At 53.3% G+C, this 18,743-nt stretch overlaps 1 protein-coding gene across 1 annotated transcript in view; it reads left to right on the top strand.

The window, feature by feature from the left end:
• LOC105469355 (UDP-GlcNAc:betaGal beta-1,3-N-acetylglucosaminyltransferase like 1) overlaps positions 1-18,743 on the top strand; it is a 144,825-nt gene that overhangs the window by 94,145 nt on the left and 31,937 nt on the right. Inside the window, exons 8-13 of the mRNA XM_071081935.1 lie at positions 9,938-10,223; positions 11,131-11,185; positions 11,317-11,514; positions 12,842-13,077; positions 15,249-15,446; positions 16,847-17,202. Coding sequence (XP_070938036.1) covers positions 9,938-10,223; positions 11,131-11,185; positions 11,317-11,514; positions 12,842-13,077; positions 15,249-15,446; positions 16,847-17,202 — 1,329 coding nt within the window. The remainder of the gene's footprint in view (positions 1-9,937; positions 10,224-11,130; positions 11,186-11,316; positions 11,515-12,841; positions 13,078-15,248; positions 15,447-16,846; positions 17,203-18,743) is intronic.

Here is an 18,743-nt window from a genome sequence, read left to right as displayed (position 1 = left end):
TTTGTTCCGTGGGTTGCTGGTGAGGACTCCACTGGACTCACGGTACGGGCACCACAGGGCTTCTCCGTTCACTGCTGATGGACAGTCTGGGGCTGCTGTGCATGGAGCTGCCGTGAACACACACGGACGGTGCTGGACGGACGTGTCTGCGTTTTTCTTGGGTGGATGTCCAGGCCGGGAACGGCTGGCTGCGTGGAAGCCTGCGTTTAGCTCTGAGAACCTGCTCTGGTCTGCAAAGTGGTTCTGCATTTTCCTTCCCTTCAGCATGATGTGAGATTTTTACTTGGTGTTGTCAGTGTTTATTTTTATTTTTACTTTTTATATTTTAAGAGACAGGGTCTCCCTCTGTCGCCCAGGCTGGAGCGAGTGCCGTGGTGCAATCACAGCTCACTGCAGCCTTGACTCCTGGAGCTCAAAGGACCCTCCTGCCTCAGCCTCCTGAGTGGCTGGGCCTACAGGCGAGCGTCACCATGCCCAGCTAATTTATTATTCTTCTTCTTTGTAGAGTTGCCCAGGCTGGTCTCATAGTCCTGGGCTCAAGCAATTCTCCCGCCTCAGCCTCCCAAATGACTGGGATTGTAGGTGTGAGTCACTGTGCAGTTTTTTCAGTTTTTAAAATCGTAACAGTCCTGGAGGGTGCAGTGGTATTTCACTGCAGTTAGAATTTTACTTCTCCATCTCTGGAATCTACAACCAGATGCACGTAGCACCCCCACCCCCACCCCCACAGTGTGACAGCCCAGAACGTCTCCAAACATTGCCACGTTTCCTGGGGGCACATCAGCCCAGACCACGGTGCTGACGTGGGCCCGTCTTAGCCAGCCGGCTTCCTCAGGATGGACAAGAAGCAGAAAGCCTTTGGGCTTTAAAGGGATCTACAGTGAGACGAGGTTCTCAGCCATTGTTTCTCCACCCGACGTGCGTGCTCACACACACAGCACTTCCAGGGACGTACGCAGACGCTGGCGTAATCTCAGTGTCGGTGATGTGGAAACATCACCACCTTAGCCACCCAAGAAAGAAGATTAAAGTGCTAGTGAGTGAAAATGTCATGGGTTCAATGGTGTCCCCCCTAAAAGATATGTTGGTGTCCTCACCCCCAACCTCAGAACGTGGCGTTATTTGGAAACAAGGTCTTTGTAGATGCAAAGTTAAGATGAGGTTGTTGGGTGGACTTTCCTGCCGAAAGCTCATTTCACCGATGACCAGTCACGTAGAACCTGTTTTCACGACCTAATCGTTTACGTTTGAGGAAGTGGTTTCAACCTCTCGCCCATTTTTAACCCATTGCCTGTCTTCTTAATGGGTGCTGAGGGTTCTTAGTGTTTGCTGAACGTACGTCCTCAGTGAAATGCACGTATTGCAAATGCTTCTCCCAGCCTGGATTATCTCTTCATTTTCTCTGCAGGATCTTTCAAAGAACCAAAGATTTGGCTTTGGCGGCATCTGGTTTATCCGTTTCTTCTGCTGATTTGAGCCTCTTGTGTTACCTGAGAAACCTCTGCCTACCCCGTAATCACGAATGTTCTCCCTGGATGAGCTCGTGGCCTCTTTTGTGTTCAGCTCACTGAGGTCCGGTCTGAGGTTGGGAGTTTGCGTTTGGAGCCCGAGGCAAGGGTTGAGGGCCGTTGTTTGTAAGGACATCAGTGGGTCCAGTGCCATCTCTCATTTCCCCCACCAACGCCCCTGACATCTTCAGCAAACATCAAACCCCAGCCAGGCGGCTCTGCTTCTGGTCTCTGTTCTGTTCCGTTTATCTGTGTCTGCCCATAAGCCGATACCAATCTACCTTGATTACCACAGCTTTGTAGTAAATCTTGAAATCTAGTCATGAAACTTCTCCAACTTCATTCATGGTTTTCAAAATTGTTTTGGTTCTTCTAAGTCCTTTGTGTTTCCGTATACATTTTAGAATCTTCTGTGGAGCCAGGCATGGTGGCTCACACCTGTGATCCCAGCACTTTGGGAGGCTGAGCTGGGAGGATCACTTGAGGCCAGGAGTTTAAGACCAGCCTGAGCAGCACAGTGAGACCCCATCTCTACAAAAGAAATGTAGAAAAATGGCCAAGCATTGTGGTGTGCACCTGTCGTCCCAGCTACTTGGGAGGCTCAGGTGGGAGGATCGCTTGAGGCCAGGAGTTTGAGATCAGCCTGGGCAGCATAGTGAGACCCCTCCTCTATGCAATAAGAAAAAAAAAAAGTAAAAATTAGCCAGGTGTGGTGGCACACGCCTGTGGTCCCAGCTACCTGGGAGGCTGACACAGGAGGATTGCTTGAGGAGGTCAAGGCTGCAGTGAGCGATGATCGCAGCACTGCACCCCTGCTCAATGATGATCACACCGCTGCACCCCTGCTCAATGATCGCACCGCTGCACCCCTGCTCAGTGATGATCGCACCGCTGCACCCCTGCTCAATGATCGCACCGCTGCACCCCTGCTCAGTGATGATCGCACCGCTGCACCCCTGCTCAGTGATGATCGCACCGCTGCACCCCTGCTCAGTGATGGTCGCACCGCTGCACCCCTGCTCAGTGATGGTCCCACCGCTGCACCCCTGCTCAGTGATGGTCCCACCGCTGCACCCCTGCTCAGTGATGGTCCCACCGCTGCACCCCTGCTCAGTGATGGTCGCACCGCTGCACCCCTGCTCAGTGATGGTCCCACCGCTGCACCCCTGCTCAGTGATGATCGCACCGCTGCACCCCTGCTCAGTGATGGTCCCACCGCTGCACCCCTGCTCAGTGATGGTCGCACCGCTGCACCCCTGCTCAGTGATGGTCGCACCGCTGCACCCCTGCTCAGTGATGATCGCACCGCTGCACCCCTGCTCAATGATCGCACCGCTGCACCCCTGCTCAGTGATGATCGCACCGCTGCACCCCTGCTCAGTGATGATCGCACCGCTGCACCCCTGCTCAGTGATGGTCCCACCGCTGCACCCCTGCTCAGTGATGGTCCCACCGCTGCACCCCTGCTCAGTGATGATCGCACCGCTGCACCCCTGCTCAGTGATGGTCCCACCGCTGCACCCCTGCTCAGTGATGGTCGCACCGCTGCACCCCTGCTCAGTGATGGTCGCACCGCTGCACCCCTGCTCAGTGATGGTCGCACTGCTGCACCTGTTTGGACGACAGAGCAAGACTGTTTCTAAAAAAAGAAAGAAAAAATCACCTGTCGATTCTATTAAAAATTCTTTTGGGAATTTCACTGAGATAACGTTGAATTTAGAGATAATTTGGGAAACAATTTCATCATGACAAGATGGAATCTTCCAACCCATGCATTTGGTATTTTAAGTTTCTTTAATTTTTCTCAGCGGTATTATTTTCAGATCTTATGTGTACTTTGTTAAATTTGACCCTAAGTGCATCCTGTGGTTTGAAGCTGTTAGGGTATAAATTTCTTTTTTTTCTCTCTCTCTCTTTTTTTTTTTTTTTGAGACTGAGTGTCACTCTGTTGCCCAGGCTGGAGTGCAATGGCACAATCTTGGCTCACTGAAACTTCCTGACTTAGCCTCCCAAGTAGCTGTGATTAAGGGTGCTGCCACCACGCCTAGCTGGTTTGTTTTTGTATTTTTAGTAGAGACGGGTTTTGCCATGTTGGCCAGGCTGGTCTCAAACTCCTGACCTCAGGTGATCTGCCCGCCTCAGCCTCCCAAAGTGCAGAGCTCCTAGCTGTGGAGAGAACACAGGAGGGTGTGGGGGCGGTGGCAGACGGGAGGCCCGGGGTTCCAGGGGAAGGAGGGTCAAGCCGGAGACCCCTGCTTCTCAGAGACCACATGGTAAGGACCCAGGCATGAGTCACCATGCCCGGCCCAGGGTTACACATTTCAATTTCCAATTGTTGGTTGCTTGTTTGTAGAAATACAGCCAACTTTTACGTATTCACTTTGTATCCTGCAGACTGGCTAAAGCTGCTGATATCTAGTAGTTTTTTTTTGTTTTTGGTTTTTGTTTTTTGGGTTTTTTTTTTTTTTGGCTCTTTAGAATTTTCTGCCTCACAACTGTGTCTTTTGTGAGGCAAGACAGACTCTGTTCATTGTCTCGTGCCGTTGTGGCGTCTGTTTCCTGCGTGCCCAGCTGCTTCTGTCTGGCGTGTTTTTGGGGGTCCCCGGCACTGCTGCCTCATCCGTCGGCTGCTCCCTGGTGTCCCGTGGCACGAGTGCGCCCCTGCCCTGTGCCCGCCTCTGGCCAGTGGACTTTGGTTTCTTATTTCTGGCTGCTCTGAGTAGTCACATGCAAGGCGTCTGTGGACGTGTGTGTTCGCTTCTAATGCCTGGGAGTGGAATTGCTGGGTTAATCGTTTAATTTTTGTGTCTGTGTTTATTTTTCCAGCCTGTCTCTTGTGTGCTCTTCTACTGGCACTTTCGGAATCTAGTAGAACCCGGTCATTTGTTATCTATTGGCCCCTGGCCTGACGAGAGCCCCTCATTCTAAAATCAAACTCACAGGGGCTCTGGACACATCAGGATGTTCTAGGGCTGAAGCGCGTGTGGGTGAAATTGGCGTAGATGGTATTGTGTTTGCTGTTCACTCCACAGACACTGATTGAGCCCCTACAAGGTGTGAGCTTGTGCTGGTTCCTGAGGGCTAAGGAGACACTGTCTCTGTACACCCAGAGCTCCTGGCTCTGGAGAGAACACAGGGGGTGTGGGGCGGTGGCAGACGGGAGGCCCGGGGTTCCAGGGGAAGGAGAGTCAAGCCGGGGACCCCTGCTCCTCAGAGACCACATGGGAAGGACCTGGGCTTGGCCACCGGAGGGTGCAGCTCCCCTTCGTGCTCCCAGGGAGCCCCAAAGACGGGGTCTGGGTGGCTGAGGGGCTCCCCACAGTGGCCGTCAACGACTGGGCAAGGTCAAGCTTCTTCATGGCTGGACAGGACACAGGCTGCTGTTCGGGGCAGCGGAGGAGAGTGGGGGTCTCCTGGGAAGTTCCTGGGGGGATGGGTTGAGGTTAGTACCACAACTGCTGTTGGCATTTTTTAAATTATTTTTATTTTCGATGATAAAATACACATAGAATAAAATGTACCATCTGAACCATTTTGAGCGTACAGTTCAGTGACGTTAAGTACATGTACATTATTGTGTACACACCACTGCTATCCAGAACTTTCTCATCGTCCCAGGCTGAAACTGTCCCCATGAAGCCCTGTCTCCCTCCCTCCAGCCCCGGGAGGCCTCCACTCTCTGTGAATGTGACGACTCTAGGGACCTCATAGAAGTGGCATTATGCAGCATTTGCATCTGTGTGACGGCGAATTTCACTCAGCACAGTCTCCTCAGGCTTCATACGTCACTCGGCACGGCGTCCTCGGGCTTCATACATCGCTTGGCAGGGCATCCTTGGGGTCCGTACATCACTCGGCACGGCGTCCTTGGGTCCGTACGTCGCTCGGCACGGCGTCCTCGGGGTCCGTACGTCGCTCGGCACGGCGTCCTTGGGGTCCATATGTTGGCACGGTGTCCTCGGGGTCCGTACGTCACTCGGCACGGCGTCCTTGGGTCCGTACGTCGCTCAGCACGGTGTCCTTGGGGTCCATATGTTGGCACGGCGTCCTCGGGGTCCATATGTTGGCACGGTGTCCTCGGGGTCCATACGTCAGCACGGCATCCTCAGGGTCCGTATGTCGCTCGGCAAGTGTCCGTGGGGTTCATCCCTGTCCTAGCAAGTGTCAGATCTTCCTTCCCTTTGGAGGCTGAAGAGACCACACTTTGTTTATTCATTTGTCAGCAGATGCTGGGGCTGCTTCCTCCCCTTGGCTACTGTGAATGATGCTGCCGGGAATGTGGGTGTATGAAGAGCTCTTGGAGACCCTGCTTTCACTTTTTGGGGTCACACACCCAGAAGCAGAATTGCCGGATCCCATGGTAATTCTATGTGCAATTGTTTGAGGAGCCACCACACTGTTTTCCTATCGCAGTTATGCCATGTTGCATTCCCACCAGCAACACGTGAGGGTTCCCGTTTCTCCACGTCCTCACGCACAGGTGTTGCTTTCTGGTTTTTGATAGTAGCCTCCGAATGGACGTAAGTGGTATCTTGCTGTGGTTTCAATTTACGGTTCCCTAATCATTAGTGACGTTCAGTGTCTCTGTGTGTACTTATTGCCCATTTGTATATCTTATTTAGAGAAATGTCTGTTCAAGTCTTTTGCCCATGTTTATAATTGGGCTGTTTTTTGTTGTGGAACTATAGGAGTTCTTTATATATTCTAGATATTAACCTCTATCAGATATATGGTTTGCGAATATTTTCTTTCATTCCGTGGACTACTTTTTCAGTCTTTTTAATGTGTCCTTTGATGCACAGAAGTTTTAAATTTTGGTATACTCCTGTTTATCCAGTTGTTTTTGTTGTTGTTGTTGTTACCTGTACTTTTGTGACATCTAAGAAATCATTGCCAAATCCAATGTCAGGACGTTTTCCCCGTATGTTTTCTTCTAGAGTTTTATAGTTTTAGCTCTTCTGTTTAGTCTGCGCTGCATTTTGTGGTGATCTTTCTCCCCAGAACTCTTAACACGGTTGCTAAGGATCTCACCACATCCTGGGTAGTGGTCCAGAGCATCACTGAGCGCGGGTCAGGCACCTCGATGGAGCCGCAGGCCTCACAGGGATCAGACGCACAGTAAGGGTGAGGACCCGCTCGGTAAGCAGAGTGTGGCTGTGGAAAGCCAGCAGGAGCACCGAGCCCGCGGCTCACGGGCGGGGACGAGGCAGCACTCGGTACAGCGCGTGCAGAGCTTGGCTTTTCCACAGGCTGGGGCCACGTCGGGCCCGAGGTTCACCGGGGTGGGGTGAGCTGACCGTCGTGGCCACTGGCGTGTTTGGGTGCCTTCTGCTTCGTAGCTCTGTCCAGACAGGAAGTCACCGGATATGTGTGACATTAAACGGAAAACTCCTGGCCTTTTTTTCCCTGTAGAATTCGTGACAGTTTAACTTCACTCCCGCCCCTTTACAGAGGATTCCAGCACAGTTCCAAAAAATGTTTGGGAAGATTTCCTTTCTTCGAGGAAAAGTGAGTTTAAGAATCAGTGACTCTTAACGATTACACCTATCGTGTACCCACAAAAATTAAAAAATAGAAACAAGAGGAACAAGGAGTCTTGATTTTAATTTGTATTCCTGCCTTAGTGGTTTCTCCTTTCATTATGAAGGTTTTTAAACTTTTATTCCGTAATTTTTTTCTCTGTTCTCTTTTTGTCACTTTTCAAATCTATGTTTTTCCCCTTTCAAGTAATTAAAAAGAAGCCCAAGGCATTGCACAGTGTCTCGTCTCTAAGTCACGTTAGGGTAATGAAGGACCATGTAGCTGACAGACTCCCACCCCGACAGAGGCAGAAAGATCCCAGAGGGGAAAACGGAGGCACCACCTCCTAAAACCCAGTACTCACCAGTGTGTGAAGAAACTGCCCGAGGCCAGGAAAAGAAGCACCTGAAAAGATAAGAGGGACAGCGCCCAGAGCTCCACTGTGCTGAGACCCTCACAGTCCGCAGGCACTGGGTGTGAATGCAGGGGACTGGGAGCAGTCAGCCCTGGACCAAATGATGCTCCAGCCTGACCTGGCAGATGCTGAGACTGTTTCCAAGTGACTGTGTCCCCGGACAAAGTTCAAGAATGTTTATATGACACAAAAAAGACCCAGCACAAACAAGATAAAACTCACAATGTCTGCCTTGCAATAAAAATGAATAAGTCAGACACGCAAAGAAGATGGAAAATGCAACCTATAATGAAAAACATTTTAAATTTGTGTTAATCCTAACAAGTGTTTGGCAGACACGTGTATTAAAACACTATATTCTATATGTTCAGAAAGATTGAGGAAAAATTGAACATTTTATGTAGATAAATGGAGATAATGAAAAAGACTCAGATGAAACTAATAGAGATGAAATCTACCATGTCTGCGATAAGAAATACACAGAATGGAATTAACAGTAAATTAGAAGTAAATTACAGTAAATTACAGAAGAAAAACAGTAAATTACAGAAGTAAAAACAGTAAATTACAGAAGAAAAACGTAGTGAACTTGAAGATACAGAAATACAAATGATCTGAAATGAAACAAAGCTTGTGCATGTGAGAGTGTGTATGCGAGTGTGTCTGAGTGCGTATGTATGCGTGTCTGTGAGAGTGTGCCACAAGTGGATGAGTGCATGTATGTTCGTGACTGCATGTATGTGTGTGCATGTGTGAGAATGTGTGAGATGCATGTGAGATGTCGTGAGTGCATGTGTGTACATGCATCTGTGTAGTGTGTGCATATGTGTGAAAATGTGGGCAAGTGTGTATGAGTACGTGTGTGTGCAATGTCTGTGAGTGCAAATGTGTGTGTGCATCTGACTGCACGTGTATGTGTGTGTGCATGTGTGAGAATGTATGCGTGTGGGCAAGTGTGTGAGTGCATGTGTGCGTCTGCATGTGTTTGTGTGTGTGCGTGTGTGAGAATGTGTGCATGTGGGCAAGTGTGTGAGTGCATGTGTGCATGTCTGCATGTGTGAGTGCGTGTGTGCGTGTGTACGTGAGTGCATGTGTGTACGTCTGTGCATGTGTGCGTGTGTGCACATGTGTGAGTGCATGTGTGTGTACGTGTGCGAAAGCATGCGTCTGTGTGCCTGTGTGTGCATATGTGCGTGTCTGTGTGTGAGTGCGTGTGTGTGTGCGTGAGTGCATGTGTGCATGTCTGTGTGTGCATGTGAATGTGAGTGCATGTGTGCGTGTCTGTGTGTGCGTGTGTGTAAGTGTGTATTATCTGTATTACCCCGGGTTTCCCACTCACGGGAGCATGTGCCGTCTGCACCCAGGCACGGTTTGACTGCCTCCTTTCCCAGCTGGATATCGTTTGTTTTTCTTTCTTGCCGAGCCGCTCCGGCGAGAATCCCCAGCACGGTGTAGAGTAGAAGTGGTGAGATGTTCTCGTCCCTGACCTTAGGGGAAGCTTTCGGTATTTACCACTGAAGTGTGACCTTGGCTGTGGGGATTTTGTAAGTGCCCTTCATCGGGTGAAGGAAGCTCCCTTCTATCCCAGAGTTGATAGTGTTATCATGGAATGGTGGTTTTTCTGAATTTATTGAGATGATCATGTGGGTTTGGACCTTCATTGCATTAATGTGGTTGGTGGATTCCGCTGATTTTCGTATGTTGACCCATGTTTACAGTCATGAGGTGAGTCCACTCAGCCGTGGTGGGTCCTTTCTCTAGGATGGAGTCCGTTTGCTGGGGTTTTTTCGTTTGCCTCTGTATTTACAAGGGATATCGGCCTGTTGTTTTCTTGTAGGATTTTGTCTGGCTTTAGTGTCAGGGTATTGGTGGCCTCAGAATCGTCTGGGAAGCGTTCCCTCCTCCTCTACTTTTGGAAGAGTTTGAAGGATTGGTATTAATTCTTTGCACATTTGGTAGGGTTCAGGGAAGCCGTCTGGCGCTGGGCTTTTCTTTGTGGGGTCTTCTCTTGCCGCTTATTAGTGATTCATATTTTCTATTTCTTTTTGAGTCAGTTTTCATGGTTTACATCTTTCTAGGACTCGTGTGTTTCATCCAAGTTATCTCATTATTCTCCATATCCTTTTATGCTATTTCATGGTTTTCTCCTGATTAAAAGGAGCATGTTTACTTTGGATTTCCACAGAAAACTTTTCTGTCTATCAGAAGCAGAGAGGAGTCCTTTTGGTGAGGCACAGCCAGTGAGCTCGGGAGTGAGGCCTGCAGGTGGGACTGGGTTTGGCCGCTGGTCTCCCCTTGCCTCCTCCCCTCATCTCTCAGCCGTGGGGCCCAGACACGTCAGCTCTGTCATGAAGCCCCTTGAGCCCCTGTCCCTATGGAGAAGGGACACGGATTCATCTGTCACTGTCTCGTGACACTTTGTGGAAATAAACTGTAGGTTGTTTGTGACAAGCTGTTCTTTTCTGCTAACTCTGTCAACGTTAATTGCTCCTAGGTTTTCACCGCAAATGGTCCAACGGTGATCATGCCCACCTGGTTCTGTTCGCGGGCATGGTTTTCCCACGTGGGCCCCTTTGACGAGGGAGGTCAGGTAAGGGCCGAGAGGCGGGAATCGGGTCCCTCCCCCGGGCTTGGGGCCCTGTCCTCTGTGTGTGGGCTCCGCACACTGGCCACCCTCCGCTCTGCCGTGCCCCTCCTGGCACCCGCCGGCATCTCAGTTGTTTTGCTGAAAGCAGGGGGTTTCTGTGTGAAGGCTGTGGACGCCCCGAGCATCTGCACCTGACCTGCAGCGGCTCCAGGTGACCATCCTGGTTTAAAAGCTATGTGTGGGAAAGCACAGAACACGGAAGCTGTTTGCAGAGCTGTCCCTGGGACGATAGAGGAAGAAGAGGAGCCCATTCTCCTCACCAGGGTGCACCTGCAGGCATCCGTGTCCCCGTCCTCCCCGTGGGGGTGCATCTGCAGGAGTCCATGTCCCCGTCCTCCCCGTGGGGGTGCATCTGCAGGCGTCCATGTCCCCGTCCTCCCCGTGGGGGTGCACCTGCAGGAGTCCATGTCCCCATCCTCCCCGTGGGGGTGCATCTGCAGGCGTCCATGTCCCCGTCCTCCCCGTGGGGGTGCATCTGCAGGCGTCCATGTCCCCGTCCTCCCCGTGGGGGTGCATCTGCAGGCGTCCATGTCCCCGTCCTCCCTGTGGAGGTGCACCTGCAGGCATCCATGTCTCCGTCCTCCCCGTGGGGGTGCATCTGCAGGAGTCCATGTCCCCGTCCTCCCTGTGGAGGTGCATCTGCAGGCGTCCATGTCCCCATCCTCCCCATGGGGGTGCATCTGCAGGCATCCATGTCCCCGTCCTCCCCGTGGGGGTGCATCTGCAGGCGTCCATGTCCCCGTCCTCCCCGTGGGGGTGCACCTGCAGGCATCCATGTTGCCCGTCCTCCCTGTCAGGGTGCGCCTGAAAGCGTCCATGTCCAGACCGGGCCGGCTCTAGCCTCTGCCTCCCTGTGGGGACTGAGGAGCCCGGGGCTGGGGTGTCACCAGCAGAGCGCTGGCCACATTTGCCCGTGCTGGTCTCTAGTTGCAGGGAGACTGGACACGGACCGTGGAGGGTCCTGGCACAGGGTTCCTGGGGGTCCAGAGACCCCAGGCCAGTGACTGAGATTTAGCCTCCACCTCCTACTCTTGTGACAGGGACCAGGTTCGTCTGCCCTGCCCTGGGCCTCGGCATCCTCATCGGGACAACAGGGTGAGGCGCTCAGCAGCTCACAGGGGCCACATGGAGCCTCACGTGGGCCTGGCCACACCAGGGTCCCCACTGCCCCGCTACCTCGGACCCTGGCCTGGGTGTCCCTCATGGTCCAGGTCTCTGGGGTGCAGACAGGGCAGAGCCGTGTTTTCCCGGGTGGGGCAGGCTCTCAGCCCGCAGCTCCCCATAGTTAATCTCCGGGACACCGATGGCGGTGGGTGTAGCCCCAAGCAGGTGCGGCCAGGAAGCGCGGCCGTCGCTGGGGCCGGCAGGAAGCCGTGTGGGAAATGGTTAACAAAAGATGTTCCATGGGGCCGGCAGGAAGCCGTGTGGGAAATGGTTAACAGAAGATGCTCCATGGGAAACACTGATTTAAGGATTTTTTTTTTTTTTTTTTTTTGAGACAGAGTCTCTCTGTCTCCCAGGCTGGAGTGCAGTGGTGTTAGCTCCCTGCAGCCTCTGCCTCCCGGGTTCAAGCGATTCTCCTGCCTCAGCCTCCCGAGTGGCTGGGATTACAGGCACACACCACCACGCCCGGCTAATTTTTGTATTTTTAGTAGAGACGGGGTTTCACCATGTTGGCCAGGCTGGTCTCAAACTCCTGGCCTCAAGTGATCCGCTCGCCTCAGCCTCCTAAAGCACTGGGATCACAGGCAGGAGCCACCACATCCGGCCTGATTTCAGGATCTTATCATCCTTAAACTGTGGCCGAGCAGCCTCAGGATTCAGAAGTGCATGAGGCCGCAGCCTGGATGGGGAGCTCCTCAAGGAAAAGCCCATCCCTCCCTTGTTCTGAGACCAGAGAGCAGGGCCAGGCAGGGATCAGCGATCAGGGCCAGGGGCCAGGGATCAGAGCCAGGGATCAGCGGTCAGGGCCGGGGACCAGGGATCAGGGCCAGGGGTCAGGGATCAGGGCCAGGGGTCAGGGATCAGGGCCAGGGACCAATCAGGGCCAGGGACCAGGGATCAGCGATCAGAGCCAGGGGCCAGGGACCAGGGATCAGGGCCAGGGACCAGGGATCAGAGCCAGGGGCCAGGGGTCAGGGATCAGGGCCAGGGATCAGCGATCAGAGCCAGGGGCCAGGGATCAGGGCCAGGGGCCAGGGACCAGGGCCAGGGGTCAGGGATCAGGGCCAGGGGCCAGGGACCAGGGCCAGGGGCCAGGGATCAGGGCCAGGGGTCAGGACTAGGGGCGAGAGATCAGGACCAGGGACCAGGGATCAGGACGAGGGACCAGGGATCAGGACCAGAGACCAGGGATCAGGACCAGAGACCAGGGATTAGGGCTGGGGACCAGGGATCAGGACCAGAGACCATGGATCAGGACGAGGGACCAGGGATCAGGACCAGAGACCAGGGATCAGGACCAGAGACCAGGGATCAGGGCTGGGGACCAGGGATCAGGACCAGGGATCAGGGCTAGGGGCCAGGGCCTGGGGCTCAGGGATTAGAGCTGTGATGGGGCCATGGCTGGAGCAAGTGAGGGCTTTGGGGCCTGAGGAGGCCTCGGGTGACAGGGACAACAGCAGTGTCGACCACCAAGACGGGGATGGACAGTGTTTCCTTGGCTTCTGCCAAGTCCTCTCCAGAGAAATGAGAAGAGCAGAAGTGACAGGGCGCCCTGAGCCAGACGCTCGGTGTGGGGCTGATCCTCAGCTCCCTCTCTGTGGGCCCCGGGGTGGAGCAGCTGAAGGGCAGGCGGCCAGGACAGCAGGGGACCAACCGGGTGGACGTGGGTGGTGCGGAGCCTGAGGCAGCCAGACTGGGAGGCCAAGCCAGGGCCAAGGGGGCTGCAGAAACGGTCGCCAGGAGCCGAAACATGCAAGACAGGGAGATTCCTGACTGGAAAGTGCATCCACTTCTGCGTTCGCAGAGGAAGGATGGGAGGGCAGGTGAGTCTGAGATTTGGAGGTGGGCATGGCGGTGCCTGAAGACACCCACGTTTGGTAGGGAGTCCTCTGTGGGCGACCATCGTAGGCCCTTAAATAAGAAAAAACCTGATGTTTTCTTGGTTCGAAACAGGTTTATAGCCGGACATCGGGGCTCATGCCTGTAGTCCCACGAGCACAAGAGGCAAAGGCAGGGGGATCGGTTGAGGCCAGGAGTTCAAGACCAACCTGGGCAGCACCAGGAAACCCCATTTCTAACAAAACGAGACAAAGTGAAAACAGGTTTCTGAGGGCAGGTCTGGCCTGAAGGAAGCTTATCACTGCCACAGGAAGGACTCAAGCCACCACCCGGCGCAACAGCCACGCTTCCGACGTTTTCCTGTCTGTGGGGCACGTTCCTAGGGTTGGACGCAAGCGAGGCCAGGCGCGTGTTCGGTTTTGTGAGACAGGTCCCCGGGCGCCGCCGTTGGGCCCCCGTCCCCGCCGTCTGCATGAGAAGTTTCCCGTCCCTCAAACTCCTCACCAGCCCCTCGCCACACCTTGGTGTTGTCAACTTTTTTTTTTTTTTTTTTTTTTTTTTTGAGACGGAGTCTCACGCTGTTGCCCAGGCTGGAGTGCAGTGGCGCGATCTCGGCTCACTGCAAGCTCCGCCTCCCGGGTTCCCGCCATTCTCTTGCCTCAGCCTCCTGAGTAGCTGGGACTACAGGCGCCCGCCACCGCGCCCGGCTAATTTTTTGTATTTTTAGTAGAGACGGGGTTTCACTGTGGTCTCGATCTCCTGACCTTGTGATCCGCCCGCCTCGGCCTCCCAAAGTGCTGGGATTACAGGCTTGAGCCACCGCGCCCGGCCTTTTTTTTTTTTTTTTTTTTGAGACGGAGTTTCTCTCTTGTCTCCCAGGCTGGAGTGGAATGACACAATCCTGGCTCACCACAACCTCTGCCTCCCGGGTTCAAGCGATTCTCCTGCCTCAGCCTCCCCAGTAGCTGGGATTACAGGCATGCACCACCACACCTGACTTTTAGTATTTTTAGTGGAGACAAGGTTTCACCATGTTGGCCAGGCTGGTCTTGAACTCCTGACCTCAGGTGATCCACCTGCCTCGGCCTCCCAAAGTGCTGGGATTACAGGCATGAGCCACTGCGCCCGGCTGGTGTTGTCAACTTTCTAACGTTGCCTGTTCTAGTTGGAGTTCGTGGTTTCCTACTGTGCTTTCATTCTGCACTTCGAGATGGCTAACGATGTTGAAGGACATCTCACGTGGTGACGGCCAGCTTCTGTGTTATTTTGTGGTGTGTCCGGCTCGTCGGCCTGTTGTCTTCTCGTTGTTGGATTGTGGGTGCTCCTGCTGGACGTTTACTTTGTGAATATTCCCTCCCGTTTTGGTCTCTCTGTCTGGGACCACCGCTGCCCCCAGGTGCACTGCTTGTCCCGGATTCTGCCCTCAGCCCCTCCAGGCCGGGACTTTGGGTTTCCATGCCCTCCTTGCCCTCCTTGTCCTCCTTGCCCCTGCAGCACCACTTCCCCAGGCTCTGGCCGCACACAGTCTCCTCTGAAGGTGCTGGCTGCTCAGCCACGGACAGCCTGGAGCCATCACCTGCTTTTGACTTTTTAAATTTCTCTGCACATTGAAGGTTTGCATTTTGGTCTAGTGGTCATCTGTGTACTTAACCCTTTTCTAAACACCTTGAATCCCCCATATGTTGCCCACACAACAGTCAATAAGATTGTTGGTTTCCTATTTCTTTTTTTCCTTTTCCCCTCCTCCTGTCCTCCTGTCCTCCTGTCCTCCTTTTTTTTTTTTTTTTTTTTGACGGAGTCTCGCTCTGTCACCCAGGCTGGAGTGCAGTGGCCGGATCTCAGCTCACTGCAAGCTCCGCCTCCCGGGTTCACGCCATTCTCCGGCCTCAGCCTCCCGAGTAGCTGGGACTACAGGCGCCCGCCACCTCGCCTGGCTAATTGTTGTATTTTCAGTAAAGACAGGGTTTCACCATCTTGGCCAGGCTGGTCTTGAACTCCTGACCTCGTGATCCACCTGCCTCAGCCTCCCAAAGTGCTGGGATAACAGGGGTGAGCCACCGCCCTGGCCCTTTTGTTACACGGTTTCTACTTAGGTCCGAGGACAAACATCCATATACTAGTCTTGCACCCTTGTCCCGTAGTCTCCCACCCGCAGTCACATCCGGCATCCACCGCCGCGGCTCTGGCCGGGTGTCTGGTCCCCGTGTGGCTGGAGCCACAGCTCTCTGTGAGGCCGCGCTCGTCAGAACTGCGTTCCTGGAGCCTGAGGCTGGAGGAAGCCTCTGGCTGTGCGGGAAGTTCTTGGTCCGTGCACTGTCTGTCGCCACTTCGTGTGACTGTTTTGAGAAGTCTGGTGCACAGTGAATCTTGCCTTTGTAAGTTTTGTGACCGTTTTGCCTGGAGACTCTGAGAATTATTTTTTATTGCTGAAGTCTAATAGTTTCACCAGGATCTGCCTTCAGGTTGACCTGATGGTGCTTTTCAGTGTGTAGAAACAGATCTGCTTTCATTTCTGGAAATTTTTCTTGGATTGCGGTTTTAAATACTAGCTATGTCCATTGTGGGTTTTGTTTTGTTTTGTTTTGTTTTAAAGACTCCAGTTCTACATAGGTAAGATTTTCTTAGTCTTTCTAACTTACCTTTTCACTTCATTATATAATTTCTGTTTTCCTTTCTTCAATGTCCCTTATTACATTTTTAATTAAAATCTATTTTCTCTTAAGGATCTTGTAATTTAGCCTTCATTTTTCATATATTTTGTTCCTTTTTTTTTTTGGAGACAGGGTCTCACTCTGTTGCTGAGGCTGGAGTGCAGTGGCTCAATCTCAGCTCACTACAAGCTCTGCCTCCCAGGTTCAAGCAATCCTTGTATCTCAGCCTCCCAAGTAGCCGGGACTACAGGTGCGCACTACCACACCCAGCTACTTTTTTCATTTTTGGTAGAGACTGGTTTTGACATGTTGCCGAAGCTGGTCTCGAACTGCTGGGCTCAAGCAATCCACCCCCCACCTCAGCCTTCCAAAGTGCTGAGATTAAAGGCATGAGCCACCACACCCAACCCATTTTGTGTCTCTTTTTTTTTTTTTTTTTTCAAGTAGAGATGGGGTTTCACTGTGTGTTAGCCAGGATGGTCTCGATCTCCTGACCTCGTGATCCGCCCACCTCGGCTTCCCAAAGTGCTGAGATTACAGGCGTGAGCCACCGCGCCCAGCCAATTTTCTCTCTCCTTAAAATTTCTTTTTTTAATTTAATCGACCCAATTTTATATAAAAGCTTCATTGAGGTATAATTCACATGCCATACAATTCACCTATTAAAATGTGCAATTCATTGTTTTTTAGCAAATTTATAGGGCTGTGCAATCACCAGTCACCACTACCATCTGATGTTAGAACATGGTCATTCCCAAAAAAGCACTTCCTGTACCCAGAGGTGCGCCTCATCCGCCCCCTGCCAGCCCCGGCCAAGCACTAACGCACTTTCCTCAATGCTCTATTTAGACGCACCCCATTAGGGTCCAGTTCTGCACTTAGTCCTTGAATTTCTGATTCAAGATGGGTCTCCGCCACCTCCCCGCACACCCCACCCCGTAGCCTGAAACACTGGTGGAGGGTGTGGAATTTATCTTGGCGGGTTGTTCACGGGAGTCTCTGTTTCCTGGTTTGGAGGTTTGTTGTTGCTGTGGGGGACAGGCTGAATTTTTATCCATGGAAGTGTTTCCAGTTTTTAGTTTTCTCTGCTGGTTTGGTGCAGAAGACTTAGCGTCCTTGTGGCCCACGGACTCTGATTGCTGGGCCCGGGCTGGAGCTCTCCCCGTCTGTCCCCGCGTGGTGACTGCTGCTTCCTCCTGGAGGCTCGCGCTGGGGACGGGCCCTGGAGAAGGACGCGCGGCGCTGGGGACGGGCCCTGGGGAAGGACGCGCGGCGCTGGGGACGGGCCCTGGGGAAGGAAGCGTGTCCCTGATTCGGCTTCCTTTTGCCTCTCAGGATTGGAGCCTCCAGAGCCTCTGGCCCGGCCTTCCTGGGAGTGGCTTTAGCTCGCGCTCTCCTCCTCCAGGAAGTTCTGGGTGCTCCATCCCCAAAGGCTGCCCGGGATGGTTCTGTGAGCAGGTTGGGGCTGGGCAGCCACACTTCCTCCGCTCTCGGCATTTCCCTGATGCCTTTCTGGGTAGTGACGCATCCCCTCTCCCTGCACACCACAGGGCAGTCCAGGCACCTGGAGGGTGATTGGGAAAAGCCTCGGGGAGGAGTGAGGCCATTTTGGGTCCTCAGGTCTCAGCAGCAGCAATCAGGGGAGGGGAGAGAAAAGTGGGACAGACCCGCTGAGTCCCCCTCCTCCCGGGGCAGAAGCACCACCCAGGAGCTGCTGTTAACTAAATTCTCACTTTACTGCCAGAAAATAAGAAAACCCCAAGGGTCAGGTTCTTCCTGGTGATAGGAAGAGAGAAGCCGTTTTTGTCTTCCTAAACCTATAACGTGTTCAGAGTTCCGATGCTCTTTAGAGCTGCCTTTGAAAACACAGAAAATTAGAGAAAATACTTCAGTGACCCCTGTAAGGGTCTGTGTCCACCAGCACCTGCGGGAGCCCCACCCTGATTCACCCATGTGAGGATCCATGTTCACCGGCACCCGCGGGAGCCCCCACCCTGATTCACCCGTGTGAGGATCCGTGTCCACCGACACCTGCGGGAGCCCCCACCCTAAATCACTCATGTGAGGCTCCGTGTCCACTGGCACCCATGGGAACCTCCACCCTAAATCACCCGTGTGAGAGTCCGTGTCCACCGACACCCGCGGGAGCCCCCACCCTAAATCACCCATGTGAGGGTCCATGTCCACCGACACCCGCGGGAGCCCCCACCCTAAATCACCCGTTTGAGGCGTCCGTGTCCACCGACACCCGCAGGAGCCCCACCCTAAATCACCCATGTGAGGCTCCGTGTCCACCAGCACCTGCGGGAGCCTCCACCCTGAATCACCCGTGTGAGGGTCCATGTCCACCGGCACCCATGGGAACCTCCACCCTAAATCACCCATGTGAGGGTCCGTGTCCACCGGCAGCCATGGGAACCTCCACCCTAAATCACCCGTGTGAGGGTCCATGTCCACCGGCACCCATGGGAACCTCCACCCTAAATCACCCATGTGAGGGTCCATGTCCAACGGCACCTGCGGGAGCCTCACCCTGAATCACCCATGTGAGGTAGCACGTGGGCTTCTGTGATTCCTTTGTCTTTATCTTATGGTGGATAAACTTTTAGCAGAGCTGTACACATAATTTTGAGGTCTGTTCTTTGACTCAGCATCTTCTTACAAATCTTTCCATGTCACCGTGGTTTTCATAAAAGGTGTTGCCCTGCGGAGGCGGAGGTTAAATAGTGCATTTTTGTTGGACGCGGAAGCGCAGCACTGCCTGTCTGTCCTGGGAGCAAACAGGCCAGCGGTTGGGCCGTGATATTTTGGGACCTTTACTGACCTGCACTTGAAGTTTGAGTGCCAGCCAAGGAGAGAAGAGGCTGGACTTAGTAACAGACTGGCCCTGCTGCTAGGCTGTCAGAAAACCCACCCTTTCCTGGAGCAAAGGTGTCTGTGGGCGGCTGACCCAGGTGAGCTGCAGCAGAGAACCACGAGGAGACCAGACTCCACGCCCT

Source organism: Macaca nemestrina, chromosome 17, assembly GCF_043159975.1.
Source record: "Macaca nemestrina isolate mMacNem1 chromosome 17, mMacNem.hap1, whole genome shotgun sequence".
Lineage (NCBI taxonomy): Eukaryota > Metazoa > Chordata > Mammalia > Primates > Cercopithecidae > Macaca > Macaca nemestrina.
The sequence above is the reverse complement of the archived record's forward strand: the minus strand, read 5'-3'. Positions and strand labels throughout refer to the sequence as shown.